Source organism: Astatotilapia calliptera, chromosome 2, assembly GCF_900246225.1.
Source record: "Astatotilapia calliptera chromosome 2, fAstCal1.2, whole genome shotgun sequence".
NCBI lineage: Eukaryota > Metazoa > Chordata > Actinopteri > Cichliformes > Cichlidae > Astatotilapia > Astatotilapia calliptera.
The window spans coordinates 33,862,654-33,890,336 of record NC_039303.1 but is presented as its reverse complement, the minus strand read 5'-3'; the positions used below and the strand labels follow the sequence as shown (position 1 = coordinate 33,890,336).

The 27,683-nt window shown below is 38.8% G+C and overlaps 1 protein-coding gene across 7 annotated transcripts in view; it reads right to left on the bottom strand.

Annotated features, from left to right (window-relative positions):
* Positions 1-20,604, bottom strand: part of LOC113007858 (ATPase phospholipid transporting 11C (ATP11C blood group)) — a 70,296-nt gene extending 49,692 nt beyond the window's left edge. For 6 of the 7 annotated variants that reach the window (XM_026144916.1, XM_026144908.1, XM_026144899.1 and 3 more), the window contains exon 1: positions 19,958-20,604. In XM_026144916.1, the coding sequence (XP_026000701.1) occupies positions 19,958-19,984 (27 nt within the window). In that variant the 5' untranslated portion in view covers positions 19,985-20,604. Of the gene's footprint in view, positions 1-12,051; positions 12,503-19,957 lie in introns of those variants that run through there. The other variant, XM_026144891.1, reaches the window with a different exon arrangement.
* Between the last annotated feature and the right edge of the window lie 7,079 nt (positions 20,605-27,683).

Genomic DNA, 27,683 nt, shown 5'->3' with positions numbered 1-27,683 from the left:
TAACAACATGACGAGGATGTGTAATGTCAAGAGTTTGTGAAAACTTTTAAATTCAGTGCCAAAATGATTTGGAGAGCCTTAGTGGCTTTAGTTACTACTTTAACAGTTGTCAAAATATAAGAGACAGTTGTTAACTGCTTCTTTCCCCATTTCATATTTTGACATTTCCATTTGTAACCAATAGAAAAAAGGTATTGCACATGCAAAAAGCCAAATATACTGATAGACTGTGGCATTTTTTTGTGTGCAGCTGGGATTCTCAATCAAGAACAACCAGCCTTTACATTATGTCCAATCTTAACTTGTATCTCATCTTAATCGAACAGTATGTCAGAAAAATGTAGCTTACGGAACAGTTTTTGATGTATGAACTGCAAACAAACAACACCTCATAAAGCAAACCCCCAGTCACCCAGCAACTGGTCAACCAACTAAATCTGCCTTCTTAATGACGTCGGCAACTTTTCCATCTTTGGCCTGGATTGTGATTGATGCGTGGTTTCTCAGAAACCTAACAGAGTTTTTAGGTTTAACCATTAACAAACATGCTATGGGTATTTATCCCAATGCATCATTGCTAAACGACAATAATTTGTTGAAGAATAAACATGGCTTGTGATCTTTAAGTTAAAAATTAATAGTAGATCAATGAAATATTTTATGCTTAATGATCTAGAAGTTTTGACATTTTCAGAAACATAAAAAAAGTAAACCATGAAACCTTTTGGACTTTAGCTCGGTTTTCACAAACTGTATCACAAGATAGAGGAGATTTATGTACCGGTAATACCTTTTCTGTTAAGCTTATCTGCCGTTAAACAAGCTGCATACTGTAATATGCCATTCTTTGATGTAGGAGTGAAACAAATTATCAACGACAACATACTGTATTACTACCAATATGATGCCAATATCAAGTGTTGTAATTTTTAAAATCAGCAGGTTCTATGATTCTCTATGGAGGAGCTTAGTCAACTTATTTTTATACTGTACTCATACGTTGGATAACTAGTGAATTTAACTGATTATTGGAAACCTGGCATACAGATTTAGTTTCCTGCTGGAATCACAGTGCTCTCATTTCAAAGTAGTACACACTCACCAATCAATCACTTCAACTGGGCGTTGGGTTGGATACTCAATAATGGCAGAAGTGAAACTACCTCGGGCTGTCAGATACTTAGTCTTACAGCACTATAATTCTTCAGAAAACTCATATATAATACACAGCTGACAGTGGTTTTCAGTGTACTTTCAATTTAATGTATGTAACCAATATCAAATTACCATATTTGACGCATAGTCCAAATGTACATGTCTTTGTTTAGTCCCCTTGTATTTATGTACAATTATGCACATTAACATTAATATCTAAAAAAAAAAAAGAAAAAAAAAAAAAGAAAATGACCACTCTACAACCACAACAGAAAGCACTACTTGCCAGACAGACAGGCGATTCATCTCTGGGATTAATCATAAACTCTTGATATTGTGAACAAGTACTTCATTTTTACCAGCCAAATTATTTTTAAAACAAAAAACAATGATGAATGCCTACTTTCAAATGTCATTGCATAAGCAAAAAATATCAGACACTGACACAAAGAAGACACACAGAAAGAGTGTCAGAAAATACGCTTGCGTGCTGTAGTCATTTTATTTCATCGTCCAAATGAGGACTCTAGCCACATGTTTTAAAAATAGCTATATTTTCTGTTCAAGCATAAGTTGTTCTGCTAATACTGTGACTGTAAATAATTAAAGTTGTGCTGGCAGGGGATCTGCTTTATCTAATATAAAAGGCCAGTAGCATGTGGGCTGAGACGACAAATTATCATGAACATCTGATCCTGGACAAGTGCCAGGGAACATGTGAATTGCGGCCACCTGGACAGCAAACTTCCCAAAGTCTGTTTCAGACAAGGGGTTAGATCAAAGAATGGCCTCAAACACTTGAAGTCTAATTTATGCAAGTAGGGACCAAAATAAATAAATAAAAATCGCAGCATTCATAATGAATTTATGCAGCCATTTGCTTCTCATTAATAGTTGGGGGGGGAGGGGGAGGGGGGGGGGGGGGGGGGGCTAAATAAGAACAAATTCTTAGTGTTAATTCTGTAAAAAAAACATCCCATCTTTCCTATAGTCCAGATTAGAAAAGGGAGCCAATAGGTTTACATAATGTTCCCTTATGCATGAACAGCCACATTCACACCTCAGTATGGATGTCAACTTTAGCATCCCCCACCCGATCAGCACACAGTTACACTCCATCAGGACCGGATGCAAACAGAGTGTGAGTGGGAAGAGGAGTTTGAGAGGAAAGAAGTACAACAGGATCCAAGATTTGATGCATATCCATATCCCTCCCCCATATCAAATAGCAATAATCTGCCCCCAGGAGCAATAACCCAAGGATCTCTATACTGACTCTGTGTAGAAGAAGTAACTGTGAAAGTTGTCCTATGGACTCTGAAAGAACTGTAAAAGCAAATTTTTAACTAGTAGTAAACAATAGAACACTTTTACAAAGGGCTTCTCTATCACAGCATAAAATGCAAGCAAACACACCTTCTACAACCAGAATATCATTGAATCAAAGTATTCAAGGGCTCTGGATTTTACTTTTTTTTTTTTTTTTTTTTTTATAACTCTTTATTTTGTACTTTTTCCTTTGTATTACATACGGACAAGACAATAATAATAATAACACAACAACAAACACACAAAAAAAAAAAAAAAAAAAAACACGAGAGGTCCCGCCCTATAAGGCTGACTGAGACTTATAAATTATCCATTTTGTCCACTGTTTTCGGTGTTTGTCAGATTTCAGTCTCAGAGTGTAAGTCATTTTTTCCATTGTATATATGTCCTCGATTACGTCCATCCAGTCTTCCAGTTTTAAAGGATCGCTTTTCAGCCAATTCTTTGTTATCACCTTTTTGCTTGACAACAACATAATCTTAAACAAATACCAGTCCTCCTTTTTTACATTTTCCCATATTCCAAAATACATTACTCGTGCCTCACACAGTACTTCATACCCCAGCACCTTCGTCATTGTTGCCGCGATTCTTTCCCAATATGATTTAATATATTTACACTTCCAAAACACATGTGAGTGATTGGCGTTCCAGTCTCCACATAATCTCCAGCATTGTTGGGGTGTTTTCAACTGCTTGCTTTTGATATACGGAGTAATAAAAAACCTAATCACATTTTTCCAACCATATTCTCTCCATCATCTAGAGCTAGTGGAGTTATGCTGTGTGAGACATAAGGATCGCCAATCATCCTCTGACAACTCAATTTGTAGTTCCGATTCCCACTTTTGTTTAATATATAATGTTTCATTCCTATTCGAATTTTGTAGGCCATCATATAATTTCGACAGAATTCCTGATGGAAGATTTTTATATGCACCTGTTATTGTTCCTATTATACGATTTCTTTCTCTCGAGAGCTTCTTTCTAATTTCTGTATTGTAAAAGTGTCTTAATTGAAAGTACCTAAATAAATCTGATTTATCCAATCCGAATTGTTTCTGTAGATTCTCAAAAGATTTAAATGTTGTCCCATCTATTAATGTACACATTGCTGTAATTCCTTTATTGACCCATCTTAAAAATGTGCTATCCCATTGTCCACTTTGGAATTTTCGAGAGTATGCAGGCCAAATCAGCAATTTACAATCTTCTGTAATTCTATATTTCTTCATTATTGTCCACCAGAGTTTAATAGTAAATTCAGTGATGAGATTTTTGTTCGTGGGCTGGGTAGTTTCTTCTCCCAATCTTGCTTGTGGATGACATGATAGGCAATAATTTAACTCTATATGCTTCCATTTTGAAGTATATTCTGATGAACACCAATAAACAGTATATCTCAGCTGAGCTGCATAGAAATATTCCTTGAAATTCGGGAGGGCAAGTCCTCCTTTTTCTTTTCCTGATTGGAGTATTTTAAATCTTATTCTTGGCTTTGTCCCTTTCCAAATAAATCTACTAACTAATTTATCCCATTTACCAAACTGTGCATCTGTTATTTGGACTGGTAATGAGGTGAATAGGTACAATAACCGGGGAAGCACATTCATTTTTATTACCTCTATTCTTGAGCTAAGGTCCTTGACAAGCGGAGCCCATTTAATCAGATCTTTTTGGATTGTGTTACTAAACTTCACATAGTTTGCCTCGTATAAAGTACTTGTATCACTAGTTAAATAGACACCTAAGTATTTGATCTTATTTGAATCCCATTTTAGTTTAAGTTCATTTTGTAATAATTCTTTGGGGAAATAATTCAGACAGAGTACTTGAGTCTTTACGATGTTTAGTTTATATCCTGCGTTTTTACCAAAATATTTTAATGCTTTAAACAGCCAAGGAAAGGTCGTATCAGGATCCTGTAGATATATAATTATATCATCTGCAAAAAGACCTATTCGTTGTTCAAGTTTGGAAACAAAAACCCCTTTTAAGTCTGTACTTTGCCGTATATACTGAGCCAAAGGCTCAATATACAAAGCAAAAAGAGCTGGACTCAAGCAGCAACCTTGCCTAGTTCCTCTAAAGAGCTCAAAGCTGTCTGTCAAGTCCCCATTTATTTTAACTCTAGCCATTGGCCTATGATACAGGGATTGTATACACTTGATGAAGATACTGTCAAAGCCCATTCTCTTCAAAACAGCAAAAAGAAATATCCAAGAGACTCTGTCAAAAGCCTTTTCAGCATCTAAACTCACTAAGGCTGTTGGGATTTTTTCTCTATTAACTTCATTAATTATATGCAATGTGCGTCGTATATTGTCTTGTGTCTGTCGCCCCTTAATGAACCCTGTCTGGTCTTCATCCACCAGGTCAGGAAGGAACAGCTCTAGGCGTCTTGTGATTATAGATGTAAATAGTTTATAATCAACATTTAAGATGGAGATTGGGCGATAAGAATCACAGTTTTCCTTGTTTTTACCTTCTTTCGGTAAGACTGAGATGATGGCCTCTTTCCAGGAAGGTGGAATTTTAGCGTGTTTTATTGTCCAATTAAAAGAATCTATCAAAATAGGGGCCAAAACCTCTTTGAAAGTCTTATACCACTCATTGGGGTACCCATCACTCCCTGGACTTTTATTCGTCTTCAATCTCCTTATTGCCTTATCCAGTTCTTCCTTTGTAATTGGTTTGGTTAATAGTTCATTTTGAGTTGTCCCTATTGAAGGGAGGTCTAACTGATCCAAAAACTCTACAATTTCTGGTCCATTTTTCTGATCCGGTTGACTATACAATGTTTTATAATATTCTTGAAAGGTGTTTTTTATCTGTGTTGGTTCATATAGTAGTTCCTTGGTATTTGGATCTCTAATCTTGTTGACTGCATTAGTTATTTGCATTAATTTTAACCGTTTAGCCAATACTTTAGTTGCTTTGGAGCCAGACTCATAGAATGTTTGTTTTGTGAATCTCAGTTTCTTTTCTATTTCCTCCATAGTCAAATCACTTAGTTGTTTTCTTACGTTTTTGATTTTTCCAGCCAAATCAGGACTCAAATCTGTATGCTTTTTTTTTTCCAAATCCCTTAATTGTTGTTCTAATTTGGACTGTGTAAGCTTCTTCATTTTTTTGAGGTAGCTGGTCCTTGATATCAAATACCCCCGAGTTACTACTTTCACAGTATCCCAAATTATTGTTGGGTCTATCTGATCATCCTTATTGTGGGCAATACAGGTTTGTATTTCTTTTTTGATCTCTTTTACCTCAGATTCATTATTGAGAATACCAATGTTCAATTTCCATAATAATTTCTTATTCTGATTATGTAGGTGAATGGTCAAATGAATGGCGTTGTGATCCGACAAGTCGGCTATACCGATATTGCATTCTGTGACTCTATGTTTATCACTTCTATTTATCAAAAAAAAATCTATCCTAGAGTGAGCCTTATGGGCTGCTGAGAAATGGGTATAATCCTTCTCCAGAGGGTGTAATTCTCTCCATACATCGCAGAGATCCGCTTCCTTTATTAATGAGTTAAGAGATTTAGATTTATTATCTTTGCGTCTTTTTTTGCTTGTAGTATCTTTAGTATGATTTAATATACAGTTCCAGTCGCCCCCACATATCAAGGTCCCTTCACTAAAGCTTATAATTTTTTCGGATAGTTTTTGATAGAATTTTGAGTTGTCCTCTGGAGGGGCATACACATTTATCAGGGACACCACTTCATTATTAATCCTCCCTTTGACAGCAACATATCTACCCTCCTTGTCACAGATTTCCTCTAACTTTTCGAAATTTACCGTGTTAGCTAATAAAATTATAACTCCTCTTCGTCTGCTATTCTTACATGAGCTATAAAAAGAATTTACATAGCCAAGCTTTTTAAATTTTTCATGTTCTTCTTTTGACATATGAGTTTCTTGAATGAATATAATCTGTGCCTTGTGTCGTTTCAATTTAGATAGCAATCTACTCCTTTTAACTGGATTCCCCAGACCATTGATGTTGATTGAAATAATTTTTATTTTACCTACACCACTCATGATTCGTACAGTGTGCGATGATCATCCCCTCTAGTTTAAGAAAATAAAATAAAACAATATTACTAGACATTAAACAAAAATTAAACACAAACTTGCGACTCCCAATTAGTAGGAAGAAACTGTCTCCCACCATGACCCCGTTGGTAGATCTAGGGTAAAAAACCTCCGTAAAGGAGGGCCCTATGAAATATTTGAGAACTGAAGAAGTAGTTCCCAAATTATAGTCCAACGTATTTACCTCCATCCGGTGTTGCTCCTCCAGAACTTTGAATTTAAGAGGCCTATAATTTTCTGATCAGTAACAGGGGGAAGATATCCCCCGAACTAATCAGCATTTCTCTGAAATTCCTCCAATTTTTTTTTAACTCTCTGCCTCGGGGAAGAAATTTGCTCTCGATGGGAGATTGAGGCCCGTTTCCACTCTCGACACCTTCTGCTTAGCGCTTCGTCCTCCTCAGATGCCGCCGGGATCTGGACATCGTATCCCCTCCTCTGCATCTCCATAGCCGCCTCTCGTACGTTACCGTAGTTTCTGACTCCGTCCTGCCAGTGGATCCGAATGCTCGTGTAGGGAGTTTGGAAGCGCACTCCCGCTTCCTTTAGTATCCGCTTAACTTCTCTGTATTGTTTGCGCTTTTGAACAATATCTGATGCATAGTCATGATCAAAGTAGATCGTCTTGCCATTCACCTGGATTTGCTTCTTTTTCCAAACTTCTCGAAGTATGAGTTCTTTCGTTGTGAATTCCTGGAAATTAATAAGAATCGGACGTGGGAATTCTCCAGGGCGCGGTTTCTGTACAGAGATACGATGGGCCCGCTGGATCTTAAGTTCTAGCCCGGCTGGTATAGGTATCTCGTGCTGTAGCAGCTCCGAGACAAAGTCTTGGACAGATCTCCCCTCGGAGCCTTCCTCCACTCCAACCAGGCGTATATTATTTCTGCGGGATCTTGACTCCAGGTCCACCAGCTTGTTCTGAATAAATTTCTGTGTTTTCAAGCTTTGGAGGAGCGCTTCAATTAACTCCATTGTCACATCTTCTATATTTCCCACTCGATCCTCGGCTTCCCCCACTCTCTTCGACAGAGTTTTTATGTCCTCCTTTATCTTGTCGAGCTTACCGCCCAATTCCCGCTGTAGCGTGTTAATGCCTTCTCTCAGCCTTTCATTATCTTGTTTCATTTCTGATTTCAATGATTCGATGGCTTTTAGTAATTCGCCAGCCGAATCTCTAATTATGCCATCGGGGCTCGTGCAGTCTTGTCCTGTTGCGTTATTGGTATTTATTTTTGCGGCTTTATCATGTCCCCTTGGCATTTTGGCCTCCTTTTGCCTTATTCCTCACCAATTATATTCGTTTTGCTCAATTGAATTGTCTGTTGACGAGTTTTCGGTGTTTTAAATTCCTGATAGGGAGCTACCACCAAACGCGTCCACTCAATCCGCCATGACACCCGGAAGCCAGCAACTGGATTTTACTTTACGGGTTCATAGACCAGACAGCTAGCAATACTAGGTTACTGGCTTCTGTCCATAGTTTTAAGGTCACGGATCAGTCAGGAAAAAAATGCTACTTGTAATGCAGACTAAGCCAACAATGGTGCTTAAAAGCTGTGAAAGAGCACACATAAGCAAACCCCGTCACCTCAGAGAGGGTTCTCAAAAAGAAGCGGCACCTACACAAACATAACTCATGGTGAAAACTGGAAAAAGTATTCTGTATTGAATGAGGAAATAGTCTATGCCCTACGGCACTAAAGATAAGAATAGAACTATTGAACGGCCATTGATTTAGTGGTGGAGTCACTGTAAAATATAATGAGGGTCAGATGGTGGGGGCCACTTCATTTTTGAGCAGTTACGTGATTGCAATGCTCATCTCCAAAAAAGTGAGCTAAAGCCCGTAGAAGAAATGCTAATGTAAGGAAAAACAGAACTTATTGCATTATCTCTGTTTCACTGTCAAAGGTCAAACAAATCTATTCAATGGCAGTGATGTTAGTAAGTAAAGCAGAGTCAAGTGCCAGTATGTCAATATCAAACTGTATTCACCCTTGATGATAAAGCACCAACTACCAAAAGTGAATGGAGATCAATAAAGCAAATAGCCGATGGTCAATCGAGCTGAGATGTAATTGCTCAGTCAAAAATAAATGGTGCATTAGAAAATTGAGCGGGGCTTAAAACTTTATATTAAAATATGCCCTAAATTTAATTATGCATACATTGTGAAATAAGCACAGGCTTGGACGGAGGGGGAAAGGTGCTCCGCTGAGAGCGAGGGGAATGTAAGACTGCATTCAGCTGGTGCCAAACACCCAATGATGACTCTGGTCTGATGACACTGTGCGCTGTCACACCATCTCACTATTCAGTGACTATCCTGTTTTGTCAATCTGCATGTTGTAAGCAGAACTAACTGAGTAACCAGAAAATTACAAGGCCTATTCATTGTATCACAATCCATCAAGACCACAACTCTCTGACAGCGCAGATTTTTAAATGATTATTTCATGTATTTTTAATGCCTTTGGCACTGTATCATTGAGATGCTGATACCACTGTGGTCATTTTTCTTGTGTAGCAGTCTGAAGTATTTTATTTGACTGCATTATATTTCTTCCTCACACATACAGACACACACTCCTATATTATATTATAATAGTGATAGACCGACTGAACAGCTACTATGGTGTACCTAATAATTATTTCTGCTCTAAAAATGATACAACCAAGCCAGAAGTAGGTCAGATGTGGCTGTGTACGAGAACATGATGTTGTGCCGTTCCTGTGAGCAATACTTGCATAATTCATACCATAAGACACAAAACACTCCATAAACCAACCAACAAACTGCAAAAGACCGGGCAGACCATTTCACCACATTGTACCACAATAGACAACCGTTCACATTCACACTAGCAATGAACTAGCACTTAGTTAAAGTTAAAGGGCATTGTAGAACCTTCGGCAACACTTAAAAGATTTAAGTGATTGAGTGATTTGAGCCTGTTTCAATAAGTTTAACTCTATGTGGAATAGAGAAAGAGAAACAGTTTCAAGGAATCATCAAAAGCCCAAAACTCCCATGATGTTCATGCCCATGGGTGTATGTAAACTCCTGACCACAACTGTACATCAAACAATCTACAGTAAAAACCACACAATCAAGATAAACTGAGTACTTTGTGGCTGTGCTGTTATACATTCTTTCTGCACGTGATCGCTGTCTTTACATAACAGCATATGCTTGTACACTTCATTTAGAGAAAATAGCAGATTCAATACTGCTGTTTTTTCTTTGTCTTCCAGAGCAGAAATGCAAAACCCTCAGATGATCCTGAGGTGTAAATGACACGGGAATGTTAGAAGAAATCCAGTTCTTTGTCACGCTGCTTCATTGACACAAACATGTTACCATTTATGGCCAGCAAGTCTGTTACAGAGACCGCCAGAAGTGGTTTTGGGTCGCACAATTTCTCTCTCTGGACAAGAAAGTGTTTTCTGATCTTTTGCTGTTAAGCCTTCTGTCAAGGTTTAACTGAATTGTGTCTCCAACAGCTTATACGTGCATGTCTTGCAAGAAGTAAAGATGACACTGTAGTGTGCAGAAGAAAAAAAATCTACTGACAAAGTGTGACAATGGTTCAGCAAGTGCTGTTTTTCTGGACACAAATAGATTTTGTGGTCAAACTAAATCGATGCTGTAGCTTTTTCTTACTAAACTGTTGAAGCAATTTGAAAATGTAAGCCCAAAAGAATACAGTATACTCAGCTTTGTTCTGATCAGTCTCCATTGGTGGTTTTATAACCTTGTGCAGCAGGGTTATAAAACACTAAGCTCTTCCAGTACATAATGCAAGAGCTGTGCCATTAAGCTTCAAAAAATGCACTCAGAAAAGCTACTTAAATATATTTAATGAGGTGTGAGGGAGCTTTGCAAAGAAGAGAGAGCACTAGGGACGAATGTTTGTTCTTGTTCATGCTGCATGTGTACAACCTGCACTACACTGAGAATGTCACTGAACTGAATCTTTGTTTTCTATTTTCCCCACATTGAGGAGAAAGTGTGAGCGAAACATAAAATATATGCCTAAACACCCGAAAGGATTCTGACAGTATTGGAAGGCTTTCCAGAACAAATGCTTCGTCTCTAGCAAACTGTTTTAAAAACCGTTAATGACGACAGGAAAAACATTCTAACAGAAACTTAAAACTGTGATTATGACAAGCAAAAAAAAAAAAAAAAGCTGAGTAATGACTGTTTGAATAAAAGGGGAAAGATACATGGGCTGAGTTAGTGCTGTTTACCCTTGCAGCTCTCTGGCACATTGCTCCGTTACATTCTCTGTTTTTCTTGTCAGCCCACTTGCCTGTCCTATTCCAGCATGCTCACTCGGTCTCACTAATTGTAACTCTCTCAATTTTGATTACACATCAAAGTGCTCACTGCCCATACCAGAAGAATTTAGAGTGGCTACATTTTCCTTTGAGGAAAATATAGCACAAAGGCACAAAATTAAAGCTTTGTTACTACAACGACTTTGAGGAGTACTCACCTCTTTGTTGTATTTCTTGTGTGGGAAAACAATTTCTAAATCAAGCAATCTTACGTGGGCTATTTTGTCTAATTTCAGCACAAAGTCCTTTAGCTGTTTTTAAACCTAACAGATTCAAAATACAAAAAGATTTCCAGAATTGAAATCCCCATTCCTTCATCCAAAGACATTTTGAGCTATCCCGGAGTCTATGCTATGTAAGCTAGTCACATATTGGTAGTTTTACACAGTTAGCGCCACAGATTACAGGATGTGCATCCAGATTATTTAATAGCATATGTGTTTGTCACCTGTTTGATCATTCAAAGGCTGCTCAAAGGTGCTCTTCATCCTCATTTAGGCCCCTTGGCTGCTCAGTTTTGTCCAGTTTAAAAGAAAGATGATTCAATAAATAGTCCACAAATATATCAGCAACCACTGGTTACGTGGCTGATGATGCCTGCAAAATCTGAACACACTACAAAAACTCTACTGCGCCTATATTACTTTAGAATTCAAAGTCAGCTTCTTTCATCTCATTATGAGTGGAACACCTAGAATAAAAACAGTTTTACTGAAGAGACTACAAGTTCAGACAAAGTTCACTTTAAAAGTTTTTAAAAAAGGATATTTACTCTCCTAACAAAGCAGAAGGACTATTGCTTCATTCCCATACAGTGTTACATCAAATCGACTTGTCTTTGTACAGCACCATTAATTTCATGCAAAAGTGGTTTTGGGTGGTTCAGCACATAATAAAGCAATCGCACAAAAAGCTTTAAACAGCATTTGTCTCTTAAGCAGCACACTTGGACACAATGCAACACACCTGAATTTTGCAATTAAGTTAATAAAGTTCCCTCTCCAAAAATAAATAAATAAAACATTAAAAGCAGCAAATAACAGTTTCAGACAAAAGGTTACCAAATCAATAAAAGGTAGATACATTAATCCATATGATACTATAATAGGAGTTACCTCCATTATGGATTCAGCAACACTTGGCCCATGGCATTGAATTAAGGCCCCATATTAAAGGCTACTCTCTTCCTCTGTCCGCTGTTTGCACATTGTGATGAATAGCCTTCAGAGTAATAACAGTCCAACTTGAACTGCGCGCTGATCCTAAGGAGCTGTTGTGGATAGGCAAAGGCTCATTGTTCCACTAGCATGCCTGCAGCTGTACTAGACACAGAGTGTAGTGTACCATTGGCTGGTACTGACCTATATTAGACTGCATCTCTCGACAACAGGGAGGAGGGAAACTCATCATGACCTTGCACTGGGAACAACTTCCTCAAACATTTTGGTCACAGACACATATAGCGACACTTTTGGTATAGTGACAACTTATAAAATGTCTAAAAGCCATAGTTGTTTTGTGAGTAACAGGTTTCATGAGAGGCTTTTTAAAGGTCATCCCCAAGCTGAAGTATTTTCTGTGAGTAACATCAAAAAAGATGACCTTTGAAATTTAAAGAAACACAATAAAAGCCCATTAATATTAAAAACAGGAAATGCATGTGAAGTCACAAACTGCTGACAGACAACTGTGGTCAGACAATATAGACATGGATGTTTTTAAACCGGTTTAGTCTTGAAACATTCATAACACATAACTTAATCCGCCTTCAGGAGTGTGAACTTTGTTCACCTATTCACTTTGTTCTCAACCAGTTAAATTAAAGTCCTGCGGAGAATGAGAAAAGCACATTATTTTCCAGGGATTTCACGGAGAAAACCTCCAGACTTCACATTTTAAGGCCTGGAAAAGCAAGCACATTTTAAACTACAGCCTAGTCACACTTAAATTTCTCTTTAATTATATATCAAAGTAGTTTAGCCTTAGATGGGGTATGGTTTTTCCAGCTAAGTGCACACTCTCTGTACTCTGTTTGCGTGTGTGTGTGTGTGTGTGTGTGTGTGTGTGTGTGTGTGTGTGTGTGTGTGTGTGTGTGTGTGTGTGTGTGAGAGAGACAAATCACTAGATTTAGCTACTTAGACATAAGTTCTTGATGCGGCTGCTTTTTTCCCCATGTAGAGCATGGGTTTCTAAACTGCAGTACACTACAATGGTTGCTCCCCCACACCACACTGGCAGAGAGCCATGCAACACCAACAAAAAAAAACAGCATTTACAGTATGTCCTAATGCTGACAAGCTTTAAAAAAAACTCCATCTCAGCTACAGCCCCTCTGATGACATTATCTTTAATAATGTACCAAGCTACACTGACTGTAATTACTACTCAATTAATTATCCTAAGACGCTGCATAGGAGAGCAACAAGACTAATGACAAAAATCAATGGTGGCCCTTTCCTTCCCCTGCTTCCACTGCTTAGAAGGCATGGTTGACTGTGGTATTCCTACAAAGCATTTCTTCTCAGTGAACTGTAGCCACATTAAAAAGACAAATCTTTCACCCTTTGACTAAACAACACTTCCTTCCTAGCCAGGAGTTTGCCATGAAGATAATCACTGGAGGCTGTTGCTTTACCTAAGTGATGAACGTGTAGGAGGGGACACGTTCGTCTTTCTTCCAGCATTCGTTAAATCCTAACATGCTGTTCCTCTCTCTCTGTGTCAGCGAGTACCCTATCATTTTGGGTGACGATGAAAAACTGGGATGATGAAACAGCACAGATGCTGACGTCCCCACCCGACTTCCTCCATGCGCAGACACACGGATGGAGACATAGACACGAAGCAAAAAACACAAACACCCAGAATACACACGTCTCAGTATTCTCTTCGCATCTCACAGCAAACACTCTGAGTAACGCTAGAGCTGAGCCATAGCACAGAAAATCTCTGGATGAGCCTTTATACATATATGGATGATGAGGATGCATTTTGAGTGCCACTAGCCTGGTGAGGATAGGTGGGGGTCAGGAACGGCAGGAGGAGTGTAAGGAGAATTCAAAATAAATGAAGCAACCTGAATTATTTAGAGGTACAAACTGAGAATTCAATCCAGGTTTTAAAAGGAAGTGGAAAAATTGCCAGAAAAAGCCATCCATGGTCCCTTTGTATTGAGCCTGAACTGCCCCCTCCACTATAGGAAGGCTGAAAATGTCCGTCCATTCGAAAGGAAACTGCGAGGCGCAAAGAGGCAACATATCTAACCCCCAGATTCACTACAGTTTTTCAGGCTTGAGTCACGCAGGTCTTTCCGGTCTCCCCCACTATATTTCATCAGCCCACTATCTCACAGCAGGCCGTTTATTCTTTCATGGTACCTCTCTCCCCACGCTAAATATATTTATTATCCCGCTGTGTGTTGCAGATGAGCTTCTTTGGCTGTGTTTCTATTACTGGGCAGAGTGCAAGAGATCAGACGGAGACAGGAAGGATGAGAGAAAACAGAGTAAGCAATTCTCTTCACCAGCCAGTTCACGGTTGCAAGACTAATGGCGGCAAAACTGAGCACACATAATCAATATGCATCTCCCCTAATCAAACAGGCCTGATAAATCAGATGACTTTACATGCCTTCTATGGGCTGTGGCACTTAGATGCACTGTTACCCTTACTGCTAACCAAAGAGTAACAGCTCTGTTCGGGAATTCTTGATTCTCATCAGTTACTGAAAGCCCCTAGCACGTTTCCAACAGGTGCTACTAGTTGTTAACAGTAGTCAGCATGCCAAAAGCCAGACCAGCATGGAAAAACACATCTGAAGCATTCTGAAGGACGGATAATGCTGCAATAACTGAATGCTTGTAATGCTGCAGTACCGGTAGTTGCCCCAGTACTTGCAGGCCATAAGCAGATACTGTTTTTTCTTATTGTACAGCAGCAGATAAAAACATTTCCTTTTATTGCTGAATGAGAAGTCAGCTTTTATTGAGAAAAGTGGACATGTGATAAAATCTGGAAGTTTAAAATATAGTTCACTCAAGTAGCGGTTTGACCAGAATGGAGACCTAAAGCACCTATATCAAAATTCTAAAAACACCTCAATACTTGCTTTTTTTAGTGTCCTTTATAACAAAGGCAGCTTATGTATGTATGTAAATAAATCCCACCTATAATGAGATACTAATCTTATTACTTAATACAAACAGTACTGCCTTCATCTTCTCTAGCTGACATACAGCCTAACATACATTCTTCACACAGTCTCTCCACTCTTTACCAGTTGAGCACTCAAACAGAAGCATGGCAAACAGAAAAGTACCTTAAAGAGTAACACCCTGGTCTTTATGGGGTATATTGTGGAGTCAGTAAAGCTTCCATTTCAACAACATATAAATAGTAACCAGTTATTGGAAACATTAACCTGTCCAGCACACATGTTAATGTCATACATGTAACTATTAGCAAATACCGGTACCCAACTGCTACCTTAGCTGTCTGTTGACTTACCATTATTTCAAACCCATCTTGTCTGGCAGCTTTTGCAATCAGAATTATGATCAAACACATTTTGTTTTTCCAAGATGAGCTCAATAAATTCTCTATAGGCTCCTCTTGTTGTGTTTCTCATGTTTCTTTTACTGGTTTACTTTTTCATTAGTGTCATTTCAGTTATTATAGTATATGCGTAGTATGACAATGTCCAAGCTGACAGGCAGGAAAACAAAAAAAGGAGGGAAAAAACTGGAGAAAATCTAATAGTGAGTATTAAGGAAATGAAACGACAACAATGATGGAGCTAAGCACCAAACATCATCAGTCCTACATTCTGTAATGTAAAGAGACAATGTTAATTTAACGAGATTAAAAAAAAATTAGCACACAACTTGTGTTACAAAATTGATTTAACATAATTATTTGTGTCTAGAAAGTGTTATGTTTCGCTTAAAAGTCACAGATTGAGGCGGAGAAAAGGTCATCAGCAACTAGACAGAAATCGTGGCCACGGGTCTCACCAGTGTCGCTGAGCCAAAAATAAACAGGACTGTAGCTAAATATACAGACAAGTGTTATTCTAATATTTATTTAAAAGACAATGGACTCTTAATTTTTAATAGTAGCACTGAGTTTGAAATTCTAATGTTGTTATAGCCCTACACTTGAGTGTGAGCAACATTAATTGCTACATAGGTTTGTGAAAGATGTGTACATTTCAAAACTGCGAGTGCTGCTGACCGACTTGCCAAACAGGTTTGCAAACCTCTGGGAATTTCCAAAGCATTTGACATGCAAACCTCGAAACCCCTGACATATAATAACATTTTCTCTCAGGAAAAGACTTGCTTTCTAGTTCTTTGGTAATGTCATGTAGTCTCAGAGTTGAGGCAGGCCTCAGATCATCATGGAAAGATTGATGAGAGATGGAGAGGTGGTTTTAGACTTCTATATTTTACAGCAGGAAGAACTTTACATATGCTAATTATAATTTAAGGCTTTCAGTGATTTATTTGAACTGTTCTGTTGCCAGGGTGAAATGATTGTACAGCATAAATCTTTAACAAATCTCAAATACATACACTGCCACTAATATTTGATTAAAGGTCACTTAGCAAGTTGCACCTTAGCTAGCAAGATGCTTTTGGCAGTTATTTACAACCTTCTATCATAACTTTGTCAAGATACTTGAATCGGTTTAAACTGGTTGGTTTACTGGGGCATGGACACAGCTTTTCAACTTACTCCATAACTTTTTGCATATTTTTGGGAATGAAATTCCAGGATTCCGCTTTATCCATTCCAAAACCAATTTAGTATCATTTTCCTACCTAGAAAATCTAATTGTGTCTAAGCTTCAATTGTCTATCTGTTGAGGTAGGCAACTGAAGATTGTAAACGAAACTGGTGAAGCTGAAGAATTTGAAGGTGGTCCTGCTACATTTTTCTATCCACGCTGTGCAATGTAGAAGCACCACTGGCAGAACAACAGGCCTGGAACATGATGCCACACCACCATGCTTCACAGCTGGTGCAATATTGTTTGGTTTGAAAGCCTCACCTTTAATCCTCCTCCTACTTGTCATTGTAGCCAAATAGCTCAATCAAGGTCAAGTTTACTTATTTAATCAATGTCTTGTCTTTCCATAAAATCTTTTTCCTAAAGGCATTTCTGTGGGCAGCTGCAAATTTCATTCAAGCTTTAAGGTGTCAATTCTGAAACAGGGGCTTCTTCCTTGGTCAGCACCCACTAAGTCCAAGGGGGTGTAAAACTTGCATCACTGTAGACAGTGATATTTGTATTATGTAAGTTTCCAGTTCATGGCAAGAGCCTTGATGATCCCTTACCAGTTTCGACTCATCTGACATTTTGGTGACAGTTTGGGTCTTCTTCCAGACGTTGGCACGGTGGTGACATATCGGAATAACTTGTACTTTTTTTAACTGATGATCTTAGATTCTGCATTTGTTTAGAAACGGCTGCAAAAGAAAACATAAATCTACAGTTCTTTTTTTAGATCATCACTGAGATCCTTGGACTTTCCCATTGTTCTGATCATTGGTCAGTCCAGTGAGTGCTGTCAAACAAATTCTTTTTATGCTAGTAAAGAGAAAATACCAGTTTTAGTGAAAACCTACCTCTCAGAATCAGATGGGAATTTTATTATGAACTAATCTGTCAGTTAGGTTAGTTCCTTGTCAATTTGCATATACAAGTGAAGTCCAAAGACAAAAAGCAGCAATCTGGCACTGGAGAATATTTGGTATTTTCCCAAAGAAGGATTTAAACAGCTGACTGATTTTTTAATTAAATGGAAACCTATTTTTAGCACACATTTTTTGATCGTGGAATCCAAAAACAAGTTAGCCTTGTTTATGTCTATATGGTTACTTCCTGCTTTTGTGCATACCAAAGCTTCCATTCTCTTAACTGGTGACTGCATCACATGAGGCCTCGGTGTACTTCACCACTGAGCAGAAGAAATATTTTCTACAGCACTGTAACATAATCCAAATAAAGGACTGAAACTTCACGTGCGGGGTTTTTAACCGAGCTACTGAGTAGGAGGAGATCTAGTAGTTACCATGGTGCAAAAGGAAAGGAAACTGAGGTGCTGCATGGGCAATGTTGTTTTTATTTGCTTGCACTGTTCTCCTTGAACACAAGGCAGGGCTTCCACAATAATACTATCACATTTTTGCCAGGCTCCACCTCGCACAGATCACACTGCTGCCTTCAAGGGCTTGAATGAACATCAAAGGCAACTGTGTGATTTTGCATTCCTGTCAAGAGCATTACAACCTCTGGAGCTTCCCTACTCATGAAAAGCCCCCTCGTTCCCACAGCCATCTTTAATGATTTTCTAAACACTCCGGGTTTAGTGGCACGGCACATCATAGTGTGAGAGTCAAGTAAACACACGAGGCTTCCACTGTGCCTTTTTGGTCACTCTCCCTCCTCTCCATCTTTCTCCCTCTTCATGATGCACGTGTACCTCCCGTGGGCAAGGGGAGGGTGGCAGAGAAAAATCAGGAGGCAGAGAGCCAGAGCCTCAGATACCAGCACTGCATGCATCAATGATAGTGTGGCTGGCTGCCCTGCACAAAATATTATTTACAGCTCACGCTGAAGAGAGATTACAGCAGCAATCCTCTCCTCAAGCAGGAAAACCAGCTGACCTGGCAACACTTAGAGAGAGGCCAGGAGGAGGGTCAGGAACTATAATTATTATATTGCTTCTCCCTATTCACTCTCGGTGTCTATACTGCTCACACAGCGTGTGAGGGATTCAGCTCAGTGGTGACAACAGGTTACTGGTGCATAAGAAGTGGATAAAGAGGCAGTAAAGGCGGTGTAGCATTTATAAACGCAGATACTCCACTTTCAACTAGCCCACTCATGATTAACCGATGAGAAGGGCAATGAAACCAGTGGATGAACTTTAAAGAGGCAAGCATTTATTTCACCAATTATGAAATATCATGCCTAAGCGATTAATGTTGGCAAAACACCACCTTCCACCACTGAAAAAAATGTTTATGGCCAAGCACATAGCAGGGACTGTGCGATTATGCTTCCTGAGGACAAATATGCATTCATTATCTGGTTAAATTGATTTCAACTAACAGATGTGTCGTTTCACTTACACTAAGACTAACAGTATAAATTACCCACTGTATGTACAATATATATGACCAATTTTCTATATTCAAAATTTAAGAACCTGCATCAAGTGACATTCACAGCATTTATATTAACTGAATGGATGAAATAGTTGTTTTCACTAATCAATACTGAGTCAACAGATATGGACCATAAAGACAACACAAGGTGGCACACCTGGTTTGATAGATTATGTTTTGACTTACAAGTGAATAAATTTTTGGAGCCCAGAGAATAGAAACATTTCCCTGGGCATAGGTGTCTTCTCAATCGAGCTGTAGTTTCCAGGCGTTTACTGATATTATTGCTCTTGTGCATTGTTATTTATTCTTTTTCCCCCATTTTGTATTTCTGTCATTTTTTTTTTTGCCTTTTTAGAACTTGAAAACCATTTTAAAAGGTTTCATTATCATCACTGTAATATTGAAAGTGTTAATGACGATAATAATATTGTTGCTTAGGATGACGACAGACTGTACTTCCCTTTATCACTGCAAAACTTGCACTAAAAGTGCAGTTGACTCCCCGTTAATGCTAACTTGCATCTGTCGTGACTTCCTGGCTGGTAAGAACTTACCTAACAACCAGCTGCTTGACTAACGAGAGCCGTGAAGTGAGACAACAGCTGGTTCGTGTTATCTGGCGGTGTGAGGAAAACTGTTTGTTGCAATGTGTGTGGATTCAATCGCAATTACAACGAAGACAGCAAAGGGGAAATACATCACGCAAGGGCACGCTCAGCACTTCATTGTTATTTGGGGAGGGGAAGCAAAACCACAGCGGTTAAACGCTAGCAGTGGCAGCTGGACGTCATAAGCTAACCGTGTGTGTGCGCGCGTGTGTGTGTGTGTGTCAGGCACACATACCCAACGGTTCAGTCTTCTCCGTAGCATCTTTTCTTCCTTTAATTTCACAATGCTGATGAACTCTTCAGATTCAACAGACGCCTCCGGGCTCTGCTTCAGTTTCTCTGGTGAATAACTTTACATGTATGTTAGTAAACGTGCTAGCTCCTTGGCTATCTATTCTCTACTCTAACGTTAGTTCTAGCTATATGAAATGCCGCAGCGACGCTACATCGTTTCCATTTTGTTTGATTTCGGTATCTTCGCACCATTCGCATTCTCTCTCCCCTCTGAATATTTTCCCCGTTGCGGTGTACTAGTCGCGCTTCACGCTGCTCAAGGCTGAAACAGTGCCTGACATTTCGCTCTGAGCCCTGTTGCTTACACGCGAAGGAACCATTTGTCGCCCCCGAGTCTCGCCTTCCCGCTGACTCAAAAAGCTGGCTAACGCCACGGTAAAAACTAACTTCTCCTGCGAGTCCCCCGTGCACAGGTCGCCTCACCTCCCTGTCAAACAATTTTCACTCCAGCAGCAACAGCAGCAGCCCACCAACGTTCCCACGTTCACAAGCTCCACCCGGCGAAGGTGCGGCTTGCACTGCACTGTGGGTAATGTTGTCTAAATTCCCGTGCTGGGGGACCAGCGTGACACCAAAGGTCAGGGAGTATGGACGCCCGTCTCTAGATGGGAAGAACTTCTAGGTTTTAGTTTCATTTTACATATTTTTCTCAGCTGAATTATTTTGTGTATGTTTCTGCATTAGGCAACATCTTATACCCCCAAATAACTTAAATCAAGGCTGTTAAAGTCAGTGTACTTTGTGGGCCACACACAACCCAGGAACATTTCCTTTCTGTCAAAGGCTTAACTAAACATTTCATACCTGACTTGTCTTAATATAAGAAAAATAACTCTGTTCTTCCATATGACAAATGTATAAAATTACTGGTAGTGCATTGTCCAGACTGTTTATGAAACATTTACAACAAGTTTATGTTAATTCATAGAAAATGCAGACATTTCTATAGTGCATAGTTTAAAAACAGAAACTTTTCCTTCATTTAATTGTTTATCTATTTCTTAATACTTTGGTTTGGTGTGGGCAATGGCAATCAATAGGACAAGCTGTAAAACTTATGAAGATATAGTTACAAATGCCTTCTGTTTGACAACCCTGACCTAAATGGTATGCGCACTGGGATACAAGCAATAACATCAGCTTAGTGAAAGCACACCAACATTGACACCAATGACAGGCAGAGTGACCAGATAGGCATAGAAACAAGTTAAATTTGAGGCAAAGAATATGTTTGTGCATTATGTGACAGATACCAAAAGGCGGTTTGATGCAATGTTATTATAGTTAATTTTAAAAAAAAAGTTCTCATATAAAATAATTATTTAAAAAAAATGGAAAAAATTAAAGATAACCGAAACTTTACAAACTAACTTAAATAAAATACGGAGAAAATATCCTTAGTTCTAGCGTTTGTTAGTGTGGTAAAACTTTCTAAAAATTTGCCTGATTAGGCTTTGAAAAACTTATATCGTCAGACTTTGGATGTCTACAAGGCTGTGAGTCACTGCTTTCAAAAAGTTCTGTTTTTATGGTAATATCTATACTGGTTTTCCCAAACTTGCCCATTCTGGAAAGCCTTGGGTTTCAACCCCAAATAATGAAACTAACACTGAAACTAATAAAAACTCAACTAAAAGTAGACAAAAAGAAAAACTAGGTCTAAACCAGCCAACTCCCTCAGGACACTTAAACTCAATCATGGTGAGACAGTAACTGCCATTACTGTAATTCCTCACACTCAGTAGGTGAAATACAGAAAGTATAAACAGTTGCTGATGTCTGTCGTTATGGTTTTATTCTATAGTCTTCTTACAGTCACCTCTTCTCTTTCTGTTCTAGTAACTATGAAACTGGTTGCTGTTCTGTCTGCTAATCATCTCTGTGGCTTTGTGACTTAAGTTGATTTAGAATGATTCATTCAGAATGTGGGACATGGTCTCAGTATGTGGGACATATTGTCCCTGACAGCAGCAGTCTTGAAACACCTACAGTTGTTCAGCTCAAAGAAACTCAAAAGCCTAGGACGCTCACCCACAATACTAGGTCTCCAGTACCCAACCCAAGAGCATCTCTGGGACGTGCCAGAACAAGCCCTGACTGTAGAGTCCACAGAGGATTTATTGCCAAAGTCCAAATTCCAGACAGCACAGGAGTCCCATGGAGGTCCCTCATGCCCCAACAAGTCAGAACTGTTTTGACAAAAGGCATCTGCAATCTTTTATTACTTAGAGTCAGTATTTATGAAATAAGAAAATCCCATTTGAAATCATTTTTATACACCTCATGCTGTTTGAGGCATCTCCTGATATGATTACAGGAAGTGAGCAATCTTTCAAGTTTGGAAGGAGGGGTTCTGAAAATTCTATTTTAAATGACACAAAAAATGATCCACAAAGCCAGCACTCTGACTGCATGAAAGTAAATCATAAAAGCAACGCTGAACGTATTTTGAAACTATGCAAATGAAATATTTCAGATCTTAACTAGAGCATAATCCAGTTCATGATTTCTGTCTTCAAATCTCCCATCAAATTCTCTTCCGGCCAGCCAAAAGTTATATGCTTAGGAATTTCTAACTGCTTTTAGAATCAATGGTCTATAAGAGCTACCATAGCTTAATGCCAACCCATGATTATACTAAAATAGCAAAAATAATATTAGCCAAAATAAGTTATGATTAAAGATTTTTTAAATTTATTTATTTTTATAGAATAGATCTGTATTAGATTATTAACTACTGGTGTCATGTAGTATAATGTGTTGTGTAATGGGCAAGTATGCCATTGTGTCACACTTCAAAATGCAGAATACGCTTGAATCATGTTAATCAAGGAAACGGAAAGAACTAAATGTTCTTTATCTGAATCTTTGACCTTAAACGCCATCGCTCAGCATGCTCAAGCTAGATGCTACAGGGCAGTACAGTGACCCTTTAGTTCTGAAGTTCTTGTTTGTATTTGTGTGGGTCATAGCATGAGTGGTGGCCTCAGCAGATTTTTTTTGCATGTGGCATCAGATTTGCATTCTTGCTTTGGTCACTGCCCTGCTTTAAATGAAATGTGCTCATACTGAAAAGCCATGCACTTTGTGAAACCAAAGGAAGTTCATTAGAAAAAAATGCTCACACGTTATCCCTCACATGAGAAATCAGGCATGTATTTGTGTGGTTGTGAAAGAGTGTTCTGAACCAAAAGAACAAACAAGCTACTAGGTATTCACACAGTTTGTGCTTAATACTCAGTGGAAACTAGATGTCAGCGCTGACAAAGAAGTGCATAAGCTTATTTTAGTCTGAAACCACAAAAGGGCAACTCTATGAAGTTTACTTATTCTGAAACTTATGAAAAAACTTTCAGAATAAGTTTGAAAAAAATATTAACATTTTAACTTTTTTGGTATTAATGTCTAGTATTATTGCTTTAACACTTTCAATTGTATTCAAATGTATGAAACAATCCATTGGTTCAAACCTGAAAGTCTTAAATGTGCTGTACCGCTACAAGAAAAAACAGACCATTTTAGAATAACCACATGTGTGCCAGAATAACCTTTGGCTTTAATAAGTTTAAATTGTTTCTAAAGAACCTACTAAAATATGTATAACCAGTGGTTTCCTGTAAGAATTACCATATAGCTTATGAGATTACATGTTTTGAGAGATAAGCAACCATTCACCCAAGTCCCTCTGTGAGTCACTTTTTTGTTTAAAGTCTCTTCCTCTTTGGGGCTTCTTTTTTCATAAACTGCATGATCGTTCTATGTTCCAAACTGTCTCTTTTGTTTTTATTGTTGTTGCTGTTGTCTTGCTGATTTAAACATATTAGGCCCAACCAAAAGTTAATAAAAGGCAGTTCAACAGCTGCATAAAGAGGTAGTGTCTATCACAAATCGTCTCTCAATGAACAGCTCCACAGCTGTAAGTTGGACTCTATCGCCACCACGTGGCAAAAGTAACAAATTACTCATCACATTTTACTTTAATTTTTTCTCCATGTTGAATCTCAAGAAAAATGTGCACTTGTTTTGTTAGTATTTCTTGTTTCTGGAATACTAAATCAATTGTATGCGACTTATTATTTAGTCTCAAGGACTGAAGATGTTATCTTCACTAGATGGACCAGTTTCATACCTGTGAATCTGTCAAACTTAAAAAGTGGGCCTATTGTGTGTTCTTATTTTATGTCATGTATACTGTTGCAGTGGCGGATGTTCACTGTAAACACAGCAAAAGTTTTAAATAATCAAGTCAGCATATGCGCTAGTAATCAGAAGAAAGTTGGCCACATGGGAGAACACATAGGCAAAATGCAGCCTGAGGTCCTCAGTCAGGCCCTCTGTGTCCTAACAGGAAAACCAAACCAATACATCCCACAAAAAACAACAAAAGCCAGCAGTTTCTCAAGGAATCTTCTTGCATTTTAAAAAACAAACCTAGGTCTACTGGTTATGTCTAACACAATTCATGAAATTTCGTGTCATTCTGTGTTCAAGTTTCAATCTACTTGTTTATGGCTCTCAAAATTTTGCACTACCCTGCATATTAAGGTCTTCAGTATGGGACTGTAGTAACTCTAATAATACTGTGATGTTTTTTGTAGATCATACTATTTTTATTTCTGTCTGTCTGTCTTTCATACAGGGCTCTCTGAAGAAATATTACACACCAAGCTAGAGGGATCAGTACAAGATAAATAAAGATTATTATGATTTGAATCAGGAAAAGTTCCCGTGCAGAGTCTAAAAATAAGACAATGTAAAACTTCAAGTGACTACAGGGTCATAAAAGGAAATGCTCAAGGTCTGTATTAGAAAAAATGGAAGAAAGAACATATTATAAATGTATCCACAGACAAAATGGTTTTTGTTGTTTTTGCTTATTTGATGTTTTTTTCTTTTTCTTTTGCGACTCTTTGATTTTGCATGCACAACAGTGGAGCGTTTTTTTCTGTTGCTGTAATTCAATGCATGTCCACATGGTGGCAACGCCGTAACATCAATAGGATGTCACAAACCTGTTGCTCCAGGAAATGATCATTGGTGTTGTATAAAGTTTATTGCTATAAAAAATTAGTCATGTTTTTCTCTTCATTACTGTTAGCGTTTTTTAACACTCCATATGAAGTGATGAGGGAGGTTGCACATCTACATACTGAAGCATCTCTGAACACATTTTATTGGTTGTGTTTACAAGATGTAAGTATTTCAAATTTGAAATGAGAAAGGGATAAACACTGATTTCTAAATTGTAGAAAAAAGATGAAGAACATACTAGTCATTTGAGGTATAACCAGCTGTACCTTCTTGCTTCTGCAAGAAAATGTGATCTCAAAGTCAAAGTTCAGAGGATAACAAGAAAAATCCATGATTTTTTTGCAATAGGTTCTTTTGGTCTATTTCATGACTTATTGCAGCATTCCACACGTAGCTTCTATTTTTATTTATTTTCACATCATTTAAAATATTTGTGAACATATCAAGGTAAAAACTTTGTTAAATTACTAATTATATAATGCAGTTTTATTTGTCATCCAGAGTGTGCTGCGCCTACTGCATTCTGGTCCTGCATGAAGTGTACAGTACCTGCTGAATAAAGTGGGCATTCCTGTAGTGGTTCTGCCCCTGTGTGTCTCATTCGTAGCTCTGAATTTAAACTGACAGCCCCTGTAGAGGAGTCGGGAGACTTCCCTAGCCATCTGTCTTAGAGCAGCCCCCCTTCCCTCCCTCCACACATCCCTCATTCCCACACTGGGTCTTTGTCAGCAGTTCCTGTCCCTGGACTAGGCGTGGCGTGCGCAGAGGCTGGGGCGACCGTGGGTGCTTTCAGAGGCACCTGCAGATGGGACAAAGGGCCAAGGGTGCTGGGGCTGAAGACAGATTGATGCTTTGTGCACTGAGGCTGGAGAGAGTGAGAGAGCGCAAGAGAGAGAGAGTGAGGGTGGGTATGGGGGGGGTAGTTAGCTGAGAAGTTTTCAGGGAGAGGATTTTAGGGGGAACAGGGGTGGGTTGGGGTGAAGGGGGAGGTCTGTCACTCTAGTCTGTGTGAGTCCAAGCTTTGGAGGACCCAGAGAGATTGACAGCTTTTGTGGATTGCATCTCTGCACAATGGTCGGGCTTTAATGGTCGGCAAAGCTAGAGTAGAGCTTTGGGGAAGGTTTCGAGGGGAGGTGGTGCTTGGTAGTGGTTGCGATGGTGGCGGTGTGGGGAGGCTAAGAGATGGGGGGCCAAAGGCTTTACTGCTTTGCTTGGTGGGGACCAATTCATGGGTATTCAGTCCAAGGCTCGTTATTCACTGAATGCATCCAGTGGAGGAATGCAGTAGCATCAATTAGAATGTGTTAGGAGATAGCAATGCAGGGAAGAAAAACCTTTCTCTCCCTTTTGCTCACAGGACAACACAGTCCCACTATAGGAGGTGTCAGAGCCACAAAGCCTTTTTTGTGGGTCTCTCTCCATTACATTACCAGTGCAATATGTAAGGTGGGGACTCTTTTGATTTAAATTAAGTGGAAAAAACACTAAATCCTATTTTTATTCAGCAGGGATAATGGCGTTATACTCTATAAAGGTCTTTAACTACTTATCTGTGGCTTAAAATCTTCCCCAGCTCCCTTTTCACTCTATCTCAGTGTCTTACTCTCATTGGGAGCATTATATTTATTCAGTGGTGGAGGGTCAAAGACAGACTGTTAAACAAAGTTGCTTGTAGCCTTAACTGCCGCATCACTTCTAATTGTGTATCACTGGGTCAGTGGTTTGTTGTGTTGTCCCCCCGCAAGAAAGGACGAGCGGATATGAATTTAAACAGTATCTAGTAAGGCATTGTTTGGAGTGGGCTCAGGCCACCTCTTCAGAATCAGAGGGCCTTTCAGACAAAAAGAGGTGTTTTTTTTTCTCTATAACTTTTAAGACAGTTATATAAAAGGAAGGGGAAGGAGCGGAAAACAGTTTGATGGTGATCACATGTCGGGGTTGACACACCATTCTGTTTTTTTGAATGTAGAGAGGCCAGTCGTACATGCCATTCAACCTAATTAGACTGCACTTAATTGAATGCTTTTTCAACTTGCATGCAGTAAACACATTCTGTATTTGAAAACAATGAAAATAGCTTTAATTTCAATCAGCCATGTCCCTTGGGGTTTTTCTTCCTTTTCCCCACTGAAACATCCCTGTTAAATTTCTAATTCACACTCCTTGTGAGAAATTTAGAAAACAGGCATCACGTCGGGGGAAAGGGGTTACTCTGCACTGACTAACTTGAACAAACTGATTTTTAAGTTTTTCATCCATGCACTCAGCATCCATTTTGTCTCCAATTTCCTTGCTTTTAACACAAGATGATACAGATGGCACGTGTGCTGAATGTGTGCGGAATTTTTGTTCTCCTTAGGTTTAATGAGAACTAACTGGCAGGAACCTCTTGTAGAAAGGTGTGGATTTCAATATGAGCAATTATGCTTCATTTGAAGCCAAATGAGCCAAATTTGCATCCTCTGAAAAGAGAACCAGAGTTAAACTGTATGAAAAGTGCAGTAAATTGGGGCAAACATCACAACGTGCAGAAATGCATCTCCGCTGTAATTGTGTAATTGTAGAAGAGCTCTAAATGCACGGCCCAATTAAACTTGCTTCTTCTGCAAGGCAAAGAATTGGCAGGTTATTATGCA